The following is a 15763-nucleotide window of genomic DNA, read 5'->3' as shown; positions in this document are numbered from 1 at the left end:
AAACCTATGGAAAAAAAATCTGCAGTGCACATGGTGTGGAAAAAAAGGCGCGGAAACGTAGCGTTGTTTATTCCGCAGCATGTCAATTCTTTGTGAGGATTCCTGCTCCATAATAAGAATCCGCAGGTGTAAAACCGTATGTGAAATCCACACAAAAAACGCCAAAAACCGCGGTAAATCCGCGGTAATTCAGCAGGTAATCCTCAGTGCGGTTTACCTGCGGATTTACCAAAATCAGTCCGGAAAAATCCGCAGGACTTTCCGCAACGTGTGCACGTAGCCTAACAATGGTTTTTACAGAATAATGGAGACCATGTCACAAGTAAAAAGTGATAACTAAATGGTTTGGTAAATAAAACATTGAACATTTTGGGTCATTGACCATGGAACTCCCCAGATGATAGAGGAAGTTCGCAGAGAACAAATGGGCACACATACGGTTCAGTGCTGCTGCTCAGCCATTGACCTAGTCCTTGTTGACTGGCTGCAATGATCAAGAAACCACTGGAGACTAGACGGAGGTGGACATGACTTGGGGATGGGTGGACCGAGAACTCCTGCAGCTTTTGTTTGTATTGCGGTGTAGATTTTAAACAAGAGTGTTGTTGCTTTAAGAGGAAGGAGCTTAGATGTTTGTGCCTGGTGTATTACTGTGAAGAGGGTGGGGCTTATATAGGGAGGCAACTCTGGCTCTCCCTCTTTCTCTCACAGGATGGACAGGATGAAACATTACCTGCCCTCCCACCCTGTTTATAATCTCGGTCCTAAAAATTTTTAATTATTGCTTGTATAATGATAGATGCTTTATTGTATTTTTGAATTTGTCATTGTATATCTTGTACCAGGTTCAATTGTATATTGGCTATAAAGAGTTATTATTTGTGGTAACCTTCTAAGCCCAAGGGAAGGGCAATCCTTCAGCCATGGTTCCCTGGAGGTTTCCTCCACAGGGTTTTTTTCCTTTCCTGAGTGCTGTAGGATGACTCTTTGTGAGTCGGAGGTTTGCCAAGTTTAGTCCCATTAATGCTGTTGCAGGGACTTCTAGTTTTTTAAGTTTACAAAAATGATTTAATTATCAAAAAAAAAAAAAAAAGCCAAATGATACTTGGAATTTATAACCCGTCACGGCTTTGCGGTTTAGGAGTCAGGTGGAAGTTGCAGACAAGTTAAGGTGGACTCATTTTAACTAATAGAGGATGTAAAACCTCATGGTGGTGAGCAGGCTCGGCTTTGGTGGCCAGCCTCAAGGACGTTGTAATTGTAACATCAATCAGGGGCGGGCACAGTGGTTAAGCACAGGAGTGAGGATAATAGGGTCATTGGTGCCCTGAAAGTTTACTGGCTCTGCTTGAATGGCAAGCCAGTGTGTGCCGCCCCTTTATGGCTGTCTGTCCTGGTGCTGTATGTCAGACAGCTGGGGATATCGCAGTACTTGTGAATCCCAATGTACTAGCACTCCACCTGACTCCTACTGTGATTATTTAATCCTGTGATTTGAATAAAAGCTGTGGCCATTTTGACAACCAAAATAATGTGTTTTGTGTATTTATTTTAGTACCTAGGTTTACACTAGTTATGGTGGTTTTAAGATGGAGTGGGGTCCATCCCATATCCAAAAGTCATGTATTTGTGACACGACCGCTGCAGTCTATCACAGTGCTCAGCAGATTGGTTGCAATGGCCACATGCACTGGTGTTACTGTTGCAGCTTGTCATCCAAGACTGGAGCAGTAGTGGGGAGGCAGTGCTGGACTGGTGGACAGGGAGTATTCCTGTAGAAGTTATTTTCTACAGCAAGCAGTAAAAAGTATTCCAGGACGTTTTAGATTCTTTTGTCTATGTAGCTGTATGAGGGCTGATTTTTTGCAAGATGAATGATACTTATCAATTGCATCATTTTGGGGTTCATATGACTAATTAACTTTTATCCACTCTTTCCATGAAGGGAATACACCTTCAATTTTCTAGTTGTTTTTTTCTTTTATTTTTAAGGGAACCTGTTTTAAACTAAAACAAAAACGATATTTAACAGCAGCTATAGTGCTAGTCTGCAGGTAAGCACAGTTTTAAACATACAGTATGTGGCCCTCTAACTGGATGTTTGCCTACATGGGTAATATGAAGTTCTAGTCCTGCAGCCTCTCGCTTCCATTCATTGGACCATTGCTGGGGTATGTGAGCAGTCAGCGCTCACTACATAGGTGTGTGCTGTAATGCCCCCACTGCTCCCTGGCTGACATTCATCCTGCTTTAGTTTCTGGGTTTGTCTTTCTGCTGGATGGATCCATTTTTTTCCATTTTTTTTTAACTTCGAGTTACATAAAACATTAACTTTTTTTCTTTTTTGAAGGGGGGATACACTGTAAGCCAATGTATTACAGCCCGTCTGTAACAAACTGCCAATTTAGGAGGCTGCGACAGAGGCCGTTGGTTGTCTACAGACACCCCTCAGTTATGTCATTGGGGATAGTAGAGTGACAGAGGGAGCCTGCGTTATCAAGTGCTTAAATGGCCATATTCTGGGGTGACTCTGGTTCCAGCCCTTGTAGGGGGATGTGAGCCATACATTATAGTCGTCATCCCTTATATCCAGAGCACACACAGCTAACTGCCCATGTCATCCAAAGGACATAGCCATACTTCCATTTGCTTCTCTACCATGAGCCTACAGATACCTCCATGTGTGTAAGGGGTTGAGAAGGATTATTTGTAAAGTCACCTCTTTATTTTGTATGCATCTGAGCCATAATGAATATTACCTGGTGCTCTGCCATCCATGTCCTCCATACATTCCTTGTACTCTTTCGCCAGTAATGGATATAAATTGGAAGGCTCGATGTTTTTCCCGGCCTTCACCAAAGCTTCTGCTGTGGCAATATGCATAACGGTGTCATCACTTACAATCCAATTCTTGACATCTATGTTCTCGATGCCCCCTAGTTTGGCCAGTTCAGCATGGATCTTCATCCCCTGCCTGCAGAATTCCCAGTTACCATTTTTGTAACCGAGGGCATCTCCGGCTGCGCTGAGGACCATGGCGGCCACATAATTCTCCACTAATGCAGAACACATGCCAGCTCCAGAAAAAGGTTTACAGAGACCTGTAAACAAGAGCTGGGAACAGAACGTTACAGTTAATGCTTTGAATGTTCTCAGGTTCTCTTTAAGATTTTGGGAAAAATTTACATGTGAGCATTTCCATATAAAAATTACTAAGAAACTTTAAGATAAAAGTCCATGAAATACCATCTTGTGTAGTCCATTTCCTTTGTCCATCTGCTCAGCCAGTCTATTACAGTCTGTTTGTTGCTTGCATAATATATTTATGAAGCAGGAATCACTGGATGAACATATAAATAGCCAACTAGGATAGGTACAAAAAATTAATAACTACAATTGTGACTTGATCGATGAGAAATATGCTTTCCTAGCAGCAATCTCCAAAACTGTGAAGACCCTTAAGTCTGTATGTCTCCCTATGTACACTGATCAGCCATGTGGCAAGGGCTTTCAGGCAGAAGAACAGCTCTAAACTAATGCAAACAGGTTTACTGCAGTAGTTAATGGGTTTTCAATGTTGACACCCCGTGTGTGATAAGCAAGCGCACCACACTTCTCCCACTACAGCATTACAGAGTTAACCTTTTATTAGTTGCATCGGGTCCATAGCAGACCCAGCGAGTTTGTTTTCATCATATTTCTGCAAATATGGAAGGTAGGTAATTGTCCGTTTCGATAGCTTCCTAGCCCAGGCGCCCGTCCCTCCTCAGTGCATTGTGAGACATGGTGTCAACTACACATGCCACAACGAGGGGCTTTGAGTCCAATGGACCCCGCGCGACTAAGGCCCCTTCACATGTTCGTGTCTCTGGTACATTTGACATTCATTTTCACACGTACCTGAGACATGCTTCCACATGGAAAAATTAAAACCAATGGTGATCTTCACATGGACATGTCTTTTTTTGCGGCTCTACGGTGGACAAGGGCCAATACAAGTCAATGGGTCCATGTACACACGTACAGCATACAGATGACCGACCTTTGTGTGCCGTCCGCGTGGTACATACCAGAATAAAATGCATCCAAGAAATTACTGATTTTTATGTGTTAAAAAAGCAAAGATAAGATAGATAAATATCCGTCAGATATATAAATTTGTGCCGATCATTTATTATCTTTGCACATCTTTAACACATAAAAATGAGTAATTTCTTGAACGCATTTTATTCCGGTACGTGTCACATGGACGGCATACGGGATGACACACATACGGCCAACAGAAAACCACACGTACAGTAAAAACTAAACATCTCACGTGTACATTTTTTAAGCGGATGTGTGAAGGGGGATAGTGAAGAGGAATAGTGTAGTCCTTTGTTGGTGACCCTTCTTGTGCTGGAAGTAGCCAAAGTCCTGTCAAAGGTCGATGTCACTTGTGTGCAAGATCTACTGATAGAAAAACCAAAACCATATGTGCAATGAGAACCATAAGATGATATGGGATTCTTGTGCTAAATAATTACTTGTTTTTTTATAACACATAAGTTGATGTTTAAATTTTGTTGATAAAAGTTTGTATTATCGTTCAGCTAAGATGTTGTACCTTAAGTTCCTAAATAAAGTAAAGATTCTTCTTTCATATACCGTATGTTGCTTATATGTTGATACATGACTAACTGAAGGTTAAACATAGAGGCCTTAAATGAGGGAATCCATCTCTAAATGATGCTGCAAGTAATTCCCAATAAAATCCCCATACCCTGCTATGTCTTTCACCTCAGAGTCTTGCTTGTCTGTTTAAAACATCTAATTATCAAATATGGATGTGTCCTTCCTTATCTGGTCTCCGAACCAGAACTATCCCAAGATGTATGGTACGAGAGATGGGTTCTCCGGGGCTTTTATAATGATGGCTTATCCTCAGGACAGGTTATCAATAGCTTATCGATGGAGGTGTGACAACCAACGTCTCCACTGATCAGCTGTTACCGGTGCCAAACTAATATGATCAGGTGCGGAAGAGAACTGCACAGCTCCACTAACTGCATAGAGGCCACGGCCGAGCCTTGCATATCTGCCTCCATATTGATTTGAATAGATGTGTAGTACCCACCTTGGCCACTATACAGTTGACAGAGCAGCAGTACAATATCTGTGATTTTCTGGCTATTATGGCATCATTTTAATAAAAAGTTTATCCAATGCCTTTAGGCTAGTTTCAGCCATTAGGCATTTGGTGTGGATTTCTAAACAGAAACCCACAACGTTTCTGCATCTAAAATCAAGGCTTACTTTCCCTCTTTATTTGCAGAAACACCCCCCCCAAAAAAACCCAAACAATGGCAAGCCAGCAGATTGCCAAACCCGTATCTTTAGGAGGGGAACACATGGTATTAACATGCATTAGTGTTCCTCTCCTGTAGGGATAAAATGGTAGGAATGGGTTTCCCGTCAAGGTTTGTCTTCCCGCTTTTCCATACGGGGAGAAAGTTAGGGATTGGTTGGAGCATATAGCCAGTCACAAAGATTGTGTTTCTCCACCCTGCAACGCCTGCTGATAGGGCATGGTGCATGAAGAAGGGTTGCTGTACCTGTAAAGAAAGAAATGGATGCCTTGCTGGATGAACTCTGCAGAAGAATGGGAGTGGAAGGTGCCATGGCATGCCTCCACCGCTGCCCCAATGGACAGCCAGACGATGTTCCAGGGCTGAGTGCCGATTACAGACTGACCAGGCAATAAGATGAACGAGCCGCAGCAGTCGAACCGAAGTCGCAATGTCATCCGGTGGTGTGGGCATGCGTACTGGCTGCAGGAGTAAAAGGAGAAGAGTCCTGTATTTCCCATCACCTGTGAGAGCAGAGGACCACCAGGATGCGACGGGAAAGCAGGGGTCCAGCTGACACCTCTTTACATGACAGGACCCGGCTGATCTCAGATGACCACCGGTTGGAGGTAGCCGTTGCTGATCTTGGGATTGCCAGTCCATAAGCTAAAGAGCCAACAGAGAGAGGTCTTCAGGCGTGACCCAGGGTGATAAGAAGAGCCCTCCTAATGTACAATACACGTTAGAATAATTGTCTCTTTTTTATCATCTTTAAAAGATTTACTGCAACCCTCAGCTGAACTTTCAATGTCAGCTAGCCAGTTCGCTAGAACCCCAGGTGTAGCAGAGATATGGAGACCCCTAGATAATGGTCTAGGGGGTGGGATGGGGGGGGAGCAGCAGGAATCCATAGTAACCCCAATAGTGTCAGGGGTGAAAGGGGTGGGTGAAGATTGCTATAAAGAAGCTCTAGTTTGTTCAGTCTCACTCCTGGGATATCACTTTCCCAAGGCAATTAAAGAAAAACATTTGGGTAAGTGAGTTTATAGAGATCCTGCCTTTGCTACCAGCCTCTAAGGAATGTTTGGCAAGGCTGGAGAATGATGAGGATAGACATAGACCTATACCTAGGTCTTTTCACAATTGGCTACAAGCCTTTTGTATTTATGCCAGTGTTATGGGTGAGAAATTCCCCAGTAAATGTTCTGGTCTGTTTCAACATGTTGAGATAGTGTTACAAGCTGATAAAATTGTTGGTAGTTGGAGCTAGTATTTTTATGAAGAGAATGTTAGGCAGAGATGGTCTGTTTACCTATCCTTTAGATGGGAGGGATAAAGACGTGTGTTTGTGGCTTAATTTAATGCTACCAAACAAACTTGCCAATATACAGGGTCAAATGAAAGCTCAAAATACGTTCAGAAAATGTAAATGTTTTGCTTTCAATAAGGCTGGGTTCACATTACGTTTACAGCAGCCCCGTTCAACACATACGGTAACGGGCTGCTGTAAACGCAAGTGCCGGTATGGCAGCACGCTAGCGCAGACAGAGCATTTGCTAGCTCTATCTGCGCTAGCAGTGACGGACCCGGAAACACTGCAGCCTGCGTCTCATGGTCCGTCACTCAATGAGCACATCCCTAGCACACGCTCATTGTGGACGTGCGCTAGTGATGAGTCCAACATAGGAATTAATGGCGGCCGTTAAGGACTACGTTACACCGCGTTTATGCCGTGGTGTAATGTAGTCCGTCTAACGGACGCCCATAGCGTAGTGTGAACCCAGCCTAAGGCACAGTGTAAGGCTGGGTTCACACTACGTTATGGGCGTCCGTTAGACGGACTACGTTACACCGCGGCATAAACGCGGTGTAACGTAGTCCTTAATGGCCGCCATTAATTTCTATGTCGGACGCATCACTAGCGCACGCCCACAACGGGCGTGCACTAGGGATGTGCCGTCATTGAGTAACGGACCCTGAGACGCGGGCTGCAGCGTTTCTGGGTCCGTCACTGCTAGCGCAGATAGAGCTAGCAGATGCTCTATCTGCGCTAGCGTGCTGCCATACCGGCACTTACGTTTACAGCAGCCCGTTACCGTATGTGTTGAACGGGGCTGCTGTAAACGTAATGTGAACCTAGCCTTAGTGGCCCAATACTTCTAAGTGTAAGCATGAGTGTTCCTTTTGTGGAAGGTTGCATCCTATAGCCAGGTGTTTTAAGAAAGCAAGCCTGTCTGGACAAACCTCCACAAAATAATATTTTAATAAATGCAATGACTCTGGTAAATCTTGAGAAAATGTGGCCATGGCTAGAGCGGTACCCAAACCACAAGATGGTCAGATTATTAATGGTTTTGCAGATGGGTTTACAATTCCCCAATTTACAGGGGAAGGGTGCATATGGGTAAATACTTTAAAATCAGTGGAAATACACCCAGATGTTATTGAGCAAAAAAAAATTAAAAAAGAAATATAAGAAGGAAGAGTGGCTGGCCCTTTAAATCCTTTACCACCTTGGGTTTTTCCATTTTTGCGTTTTTGTTTTTGGCTCCCCTTCTTCCCAGAGCCATAACTTTTATTTTTCCGTCAATATGGCCATGTAAGGGCTTGTTTTTTTGTGGGAGGAGTTGTACTTTTGAATGCCACTATTCATTGTGCCATATAGTATACTGGAAAACAGGAAACAAATTCAAAGTGCGGTGAAAAAAATGCAATTCCACAATTGTTTTTTTTCACCATGTTTACTGAATGCTCAAACTGACGTGCCACTAAGATTCTCCAGGACATTACGAATTTGTAGATACCAAACAGGTGTAGGTTTATTTTTTATTCAAAGTGGTGAAAAAAAAATCCAAAGTTTGTCCAAAAAACCCCCCAAACCTTGCCATTTTCCCCGAGACCCATAGCGTCTCCATTTTTCGGGATCTGGGGCCAGGCAATACCATTTTGAGGTAGATACGATGTTTTGATCGGCTGTTATTGCATTATACTGCGGCAGCCAAAAAAATTCTGCCGTTTTTTTTTTTTTCTCATTACGTCATTTACCAATTTAATTGTTTTATTTTGAATGGGGCAAAAGGGGAGTGATTTGAACTTTTATATTTCTTAAAACCTTTTTGTTTTACTTTTTTTTGTAATGATTTGTTATCTTTATAAGTGTAGAACTATGGTTAGTGGTTATTATTATGCAGTATAATGCCGTTATTGGTCTCCATTGAAAATGAATGGATCAAATACAAAACAAAATGGTGCATTTCTGAGAAAAAAAACAACAAGCCAATTTGCACATGTATTCCGTGCCAAATAGAACCCGCAGCACGTGGATGAGATTAGGCTAAAATCTATACTAAATACGCAATATGTGAACCCAGTTTTAAAGATGCCCTGTAATTCACCTTATCCAGTGAATAGGTTTAGAAAAGGTCTGGTCGTTTGGGGACACATGGCTGGGACTCCCACCCGCAATCAGGATCTTCAATGAAGCAGCGGTTGAGCACAAGCTGTGTGGAGCCACTAAAAGTCAATGGATCTGACAGAAAGAGTTGAGCACTGGACTTTTGTCTCAGTCAGCCCCATGGACATAGGAAGTATGGGCAAAGAACACGTTTGGTCACGGCTCAATTCAAAAGTCTCCTGCATGTAGTTGCGCAGTGAAGAGCATTGGGAGGCTCGGTGCCCCTCTTCTGGGAGGCTCGGTGCCCCTCTTCTTGAAATCCTGGGCGTCTCATGGGATCAGACATTTATCACCTACCCTGTAGATAAGGTGATAAATGTCCATTGCTGGAAACCCACCTTAAAGTCACACAAACAAGGAAGTTCCTGTCAGGTAGTTAGTCATGCTCAGGCACACATTAGACAGAAGAGCTCACAATTACTGCTGCTGTGGTAAACACTCTCCTCTTCATTGTAGTGCTGCACAGTTTCATTAGAAATCCTTGTGTCCTCTAATGCTTGTGGTTACAGTCAGCTTATGTACGCCTGACATAACTGCTAAAATAAGACTGTCCCCTCCTTCATGACACACATGCAGGGCGTCTGTGAGGACTCGACAATCACAGCTCCCACCAGTGTCTCAGGGAACAGCACGCCCATGGTTGGCATTTGTCAATGAGCACTTGATCCTCACATCCCTTTAGTGCGGCTTGTCTATTGCAAGCTGCGAATAACTGGGCGTAAGAGAAGGAGGAGATATCTTATGTAGGTCAATGGATGTCATGTATCAGGACTGGATAAAATACCGTAATCTACTAGTGGTCGAGTAATGAGAACAATACAAAACAATAAGAAAAGCACATTGGCATCAGCTCAGGTGATTTACCCTCCATTGGTGCATGCATATAAAGACGGCAGTAACGCATTCTGCCACAGCTACGTCTGTCACCTCCTTTTTGGTATATAACCTGCGGCCACCGCCATCAGGGGCTTATCTACAGCATTCTGTAATGCTGTAGATAAGCCCCCGATGTAACATGAAAGATGAGAAAAACAAGTTAGATTATACTCACCCAGGGGCGATCCCGCTGCGGTCCGGGTCCGGTGCCTCCCATCTTCATGTGATGACGTCCTCTTCCTTGCTTCCTGTCGCAGGGAAAGGTCAGAGAAGCCCAGCGCCTGCGCACTGCGGTACTTTGGCTCTGCCTTCAAGAGGGCAGATAAAGTAAGCCTGTGCAGCAGCTGCGACAGGAAACAAGGAGGAGGATGTCATCGCATGATTATGGGAGGCGTCGAACCCAGATCGTGACACCATCAGACCGGATCGCACCGGGACCGCCCCTGGGTGAGCATAATCTAACTTGTTTTTCTTATCTTTCAGGTTACATTGGGGCTTATCTACAGCATTACAGAATGCTGTAGATAAGCCCCTGATGGAGGTGGCCACAGCTTACATACCAAAAAGTAGGTGATAGTTTCCCTTTAATGGTTAAATTCTTGATAAGAAAAAGGCTAAAAATAGGAAATATGCCAGGGCTGGACTGGCCATCTGGCAAATGCCAGAAGGGCCTGTCTGGTTGTGGGCTGCTTTGTCTGCTACATTGTTAACAGAGTCCATGTCTAAACACACCCATACTGTCTTAGGCTGGTTTCACAAGTCAGTGGCTCCGGTATGTGCGGTGACAGTTTCAACACGTACCGGAGACACTGACACACGTAGACACATTAAAATGAATGTGTCTCTGCAGATGTCAGCGAGTTTTCACGGATCGTGTGTCCGTGTGCAAAACACGGAGACATGTCAGTGTTCGTGGGAGAACACAGATCACACGGACTCATTAAAGTCAGTGGGTGCATGTAAACACATACCACACACAGATGCAGTCTGTGTGCTTTTTTTTTAAGTCATAGGGTTAAAATTGAAACAAATTGCTTCAATACACGGAAACGGACAGCACATGGACACACAGATAGCACACGGATGGCATACATGCCCACACAGACATGGATAGCTCCAGGACCGTTTCTTCCGGTACCGGAAATATCTGGATGTGTGAGACTGGCCTTAACAGTAGGCCAGGGCTCAGCAGGCCACGGGTATCATTAGGAATAATGGTCTTGTAGTAAACCTTGCTTTCCTCTATCCAGGGTAATATTAGCAATATATCCCATCTGTTGCTTGGGGACAGAATGGGCCTGTGTGATTTCAAATGCCAGGACTGAATTTCAGCCCCAGTCCATACCTGAAATATAATAGTATGTCTTACAGAGCATATTCACCTTCCAGGATAACGCTGGTCTCTGCCTTTGGATTGCACTATATGTGACTTAATATAATGTTAACTACCGTATATACTCGCTGAGTGTCCCTGCATCTCCGTTGTCCTGGCGCAGCAGCCATTCCTGTGTTGAGCGGTCATGTGGTACCGCTCATTAAGGTACTGAATATGTACGCGTCTCCACTCCCATAGGCGTGGAGCGCATATTCATTGCCTTAATGAGCGGTACCACGTGACCGCTCAATACAGGAACAGCTGCTGCGCCAGGACAACGGAGATGCAGGGACACTCAGCGACGGAGTGAGGAGGGGGAGTATGACGGGGCGGACAGGGGAAGCCACGCATACGACGGGGGAGCCACGTATACGAGGGGACCGGGAGAGCCACGCATACGACAGGAGAGGATGGGGGAGCCATGCAATGACGGGAGAGCCATGCATACAAGGGGACCGGGAGAGCAGGCCCAGATTTAGGGGGGCCCAAGGGGCCCGGGCCCTGGGCCACCCACCAAGCGCCCTGGGCCACCCACCAAGCGAGGGCCTCCCACCAATATAGGGATAAATATCTCAAAACATGTAAAATACACGTCTCTTTGCTGTGAACCGTTTCTAATGATAAGGAATATTTAACAAAAGAGAAACTATTGAAAGTGTAGGGACCCGGCTACAGTCCTACATCTCAGTGGCTGGCGCAGAGCGGCAGAGTAATGGCACCTGACCTGCCTCTGCATCCACTGACCTGGCTAGCCTAGCCAGACTTCCTTAGTGCCCTCCCTGTACCTAATGCTTAGCTTATGGCATGCGGCAGCCTTCTACCTATTCAGCTATATGATCGCTCCCTTGGATTAGATCACATGAGAGTTTATTCAGCGACCTTTGAGGAAGGAGGCGGAGCCATGATGTCGGCGGGAGAAGAGGATTCTCCACAGCGGAGCGCGGCAGGACTTCACTCTGGATCTTCAGTCTTCACAGTGTCGTGGTGGGTGAGTATGATCTCTGTCTGTCTGTGTGTGTCTGTCTGTGTATCTTTCTTGCAGCTCTTGTCCTACACAGTACCATACTGTATATACAGGTCCACACTATATCCTGCATTACAGTGTGTCTGTGTATACTGTATGTATGTAGTGTGGACCTGTTTACAGTATAGTGCTGTGTATACACTTTATACAGCCTCTATTCTATATATAGCCAGCACAGCAACAACCTCTGATATATACAGCAAATATTGAGATAGCTCTAAGGATATATCTAATTTTGATAGTAACAAACTGCAGTGGTGAGTGTTCCTTCTCAAAACTCAAATTAGTTGAAAACCTATTAAGGACATCCATGAAGCAGGAACGACTTGTAAATTTGTCTATCATGAGCATCGAGTCAGATATACTGCCTGAATTGGACTTTGGTAACATCTTTAGTGATTTTGCAGCACGAAAATCTAGGAAAGTGCCTGAATTGTAAAAAATGAATGATTTTACCTGAAATACTCTGCGTAAATGATTTTTGTAAATAAACTTGCGTTCGTTTCATTTTGTGTTTTTGCATTACATATTGCAACACCTGGAAAAATGGGCCTTCCTCCAAAATGGGCCCCGGGCCACACACCACTTAAATTCGGCCCTGCGGGAGTGCCACGCATACGATGGAGAAGCCACGCATATGACAGGGGAGCCACGTATATGATGGGGGGGCACGGGGGAGCCAGGTATATTACGGGGGAGCCACACAGAGCAGGACAGGGATGAGGGGACAATGCATACCCGGCTCAAGTTAATAAGCTTACCCAGTTTTCCTTGGCAAAATTAGGTGCCTCAGCTTATACTCGAGTATATACAGTATATGGCATTAACCAGTGGTCTTCGCCTTTGCCACTTGACAGCTGGTGTTCTATAGTTTATTTGAAAAACCTAAAATTCTAGGTTTTTTTTATATAGTTTTCAAAAAAATTCATCATCTAGTTTCAATAATTATAGGTTCCATCCGCAGGGTGACGATCAGCAGTTCGGCATTGACAACTACAGTGGGCTCCTGCAGACCCTGGGCTGTCATGCCAACCCATTGGCAACCTGCAACCATGTGACACGGGCGCCGATGAGTGGGGTTTATGACTCGCTTGCGGCGCTGGAATGTTAATTGTTTCTGGCAGGACTTGACAGCAGCATTTAAAATGTTAACAGCAGCAGGTGGATCGTGATTCCACCCGCGGCTGTTAGGGGCACGTGTTAACTGATGAAATCAGATGACATGTCGAAAAAGTTGAGGGATCATTGCCAGAGCCCGCGTCAAAGGTAGAAAGGCGACCTTGGACGTACTTATTCATCCAGGGTCATAAAGGGCTTTTCCGGTTTCAGAAAACCCACTGTTCCCCAGCTAATTAAAAAAAAAAAAAAAAAAAGTTCTTTATTTAATGCTCATTCAGATGTCCATTTTTTTCTGTTTTTTTTTTTTTTTTTTTTACATGAGTTCTATCAATGTTTGTCATGGACAGCACTCAATAGTATAGTTCTTGGGGCTGTTCATATGTGCGATTGTTTTTGCAGACCGAGTGGTCCTTGCAACATCAAGGCAACATGTCACATATTGAATCAAGTGTCAGATCAAACTTGGCAATGCAAATCTATGGATCTGTGAAGGGGAAAACAGAAAGACAACATTCTGATGCCATTGGCTGTCATGTAAGAAAAAAAAAGTTCATTTTCCTATCAGAGAAAAACTAATGATTCTCGGTGAAAAATCGAAAGTACATGTCCAATGCACAGATTGGAAAAAAAAAAAAAAAGTCACATCGTGAACTAGTTGCATCCGATCATCGAATCACATTCGATCATTCATGTCTATTGGTCTGAGAAAAAAAATTGGAACACACTCGGAAAATTAATTGCCCACCCTTGGTCATACTGTAGTAGACTTCATTTTCTGCGGACATGGGTACACATGCCTCAACATAAAAACTCTCAGCATCAAGAAGGAAAAGTCATGGTATTATGGAAATCACAGGATGGATAGACATGTTAATGATATGCAAAGGATGTAAAAATGGAAACAAATTAAAAAAAAGTCTTGATTTATTCAGTATTGAATATGAGTGCCACGTGCGGAAATCCCAGCACTTTCACACCTTGGATGCCATCAATGAAATTATTATTGGTTATCTGAGGAATGCTCTTGGGCAAATCATCAAGATCCACTGCTGGCAGCTCCCTTTGTAATTGTCGACCAATGATGTCCCAGATGTGCTCGATGGAAGATAAGTCTGGAGATGCCGCAGGCCATGGTAGCAAGTTTAGGACACCTTCTTGGTGTTTCCATTTTAATGTTGAGACGTGTACATGTTTATGCGGTGGTTGGCAGGGGGTTAGCGTCTGGGGGTAGGATGCTTATTACGGTGCCCCTCTAGTTTAGATTATGTGTTTTTAACATATTGAGTATCTTTGTGCTGTAATAATATAGTATTCTCTATGCTGCGTTATCGTTGCCTTTGACACTTATCAGCCCTATGTGCAGTTTTACTATATTACATTATCTGGTTTCCTATGGGGGTCTCTGTGGGCTATAAACTTTTCTCCATTTTTTTTTTACACAGACACAAAAATAATAGAAAATTATTGACTCCCATGATGACATACTGGTCTTTTTCACCTCTGGGTGTCACTATAAGGTTTACAAATATTTAGGAAACCGACTCTTGAGACTTTAGAAGGAAACGTTACTCGTTATTCTTTCCTTCCTGTAAGTGATTCATCAGAATTCTTCAGTCAGTCTCTTCAAACTTATACATGGAGACTTCAAAAATGAGCAAATCCGGCTAGTGATTAGTGATGAGCAAAAACATACAGGCAGTACCTGCATGAGTTACGGGTGTCGAACAGCCACAAGACATGCAGCCGTGGGGTCTCAAGCATATTTTTCGAGCACGCCAAAGACACTCGGACAGCACCGGAGCATGATAACACATTATCCCAGCACATTCGCTCATCACTACTGGTGACCACAGACGGCTGCTCACGCCTGACAGTAACAATAATGACATTCCTCAGTCTCTTACCTTGCACTGGAATCTACCTAAACCTCACGTGTTAGAAGCAGAGGCCGCGTTATATTCTGCGTGTTACTCACCAGAAGCAACTCCCAACCTCTTTTCCTGCTGAACATGAAGGAAGTGTAGCACTGCGCATGAGCACAGCTGTTACAACAGATCAGCAAGAGAGAGTGTCAGCGCCACCTGGTGGCAGAAACAGAGTACGATTTAAAGATCTGTCGTTCAGTTATGTCTGCATGGTGAATGTACAGAAATTCCACATAAATATACACGAATAGTGTTGATTGAATGCTCATGAGCTGTAAAAGTTGGGCTGTCCTTAAGATAAACAGGCCCAGTCAAATATTTTTATACAATGAAGACAATTTTCCAAAAAGTAAGTTATCAGTTCAGAAGTTGTCAGTAAACAACCCATAAATGATCAAAAATGTGTTTTTCTTTATTTCTTTTTTTTTTCCACACAAGTATGAAAGAATCAGATGTGGACACAACATATTTTCCCCCATAATATATAATTGTAAACTAAATAAATATTTTATTAAAAAAAAATAGTAATAAATAAAAAAAATAATGAATAATAGTAACAATAAAATGTACAGTGCAATTGCTGAGCAATTAATAATTTACCGGACATTTCTCCATACTTCTCATAGAGGCGATGCTGGGTATTGGGGTTCGCTCGCACTGGCA

General features: G+C 43.6%; 1 protein-coding gene across 2 annotated transcripts in view; it reads right to left on the bottom strand.

Moving 5' to 3' along the window:
• ADPRH (ADP-ribosylarginine hydrolase) overlaps positions 1–15254 on the bottom strand; it is a 29332-nt gene extending 14078 nt beyond the window's left edge. The window contains exons 1-2 of one of the 2 annotated variants that reach the window (XM_077272143.1): positions 15151–15254; positions 2760–3114 (exon numbers count right to left, since the gene is read on the bottom strand). In XM_077272143.1, the coding sequence (XP_077128258.1) occupies positions 2760–3114; positions 15151–15186 (391 nt within the window). In that variant the 5' untranslated portion in view covers positions 15187–15254. Of the gene's footprint in view, positions 1–2759; positions 3115–15079 lie in introns of both variants that reach the window. The other variant, XM_077272144.1, reaches the window with a different exon arrangement.
• Between the last annotated feature and the right edge of the window lie 509 nt (positions 15255–15763).

The sequence above is a fragment of the Ranitomeya variabilis genome, chromosome 7, assembly GCF_051348905.1.
Source record: "Ranitomeya variabilis isolate aRanVar5 chromosome 7, aRanVar5.hap1, whole genome shotgun sequence".
Lineage (NCBI taxonomy): Eukaryota > Metazoa > Chordata > Amphibia > Anura > Dendrobatidae > Ranitomeya > Ranitomeya variabilis.
The sequence above is the reverse complement of the archived record's forward strand: the minus strand, read 5'-3'. Positions and strand labels throughout refer to the sequence as shown.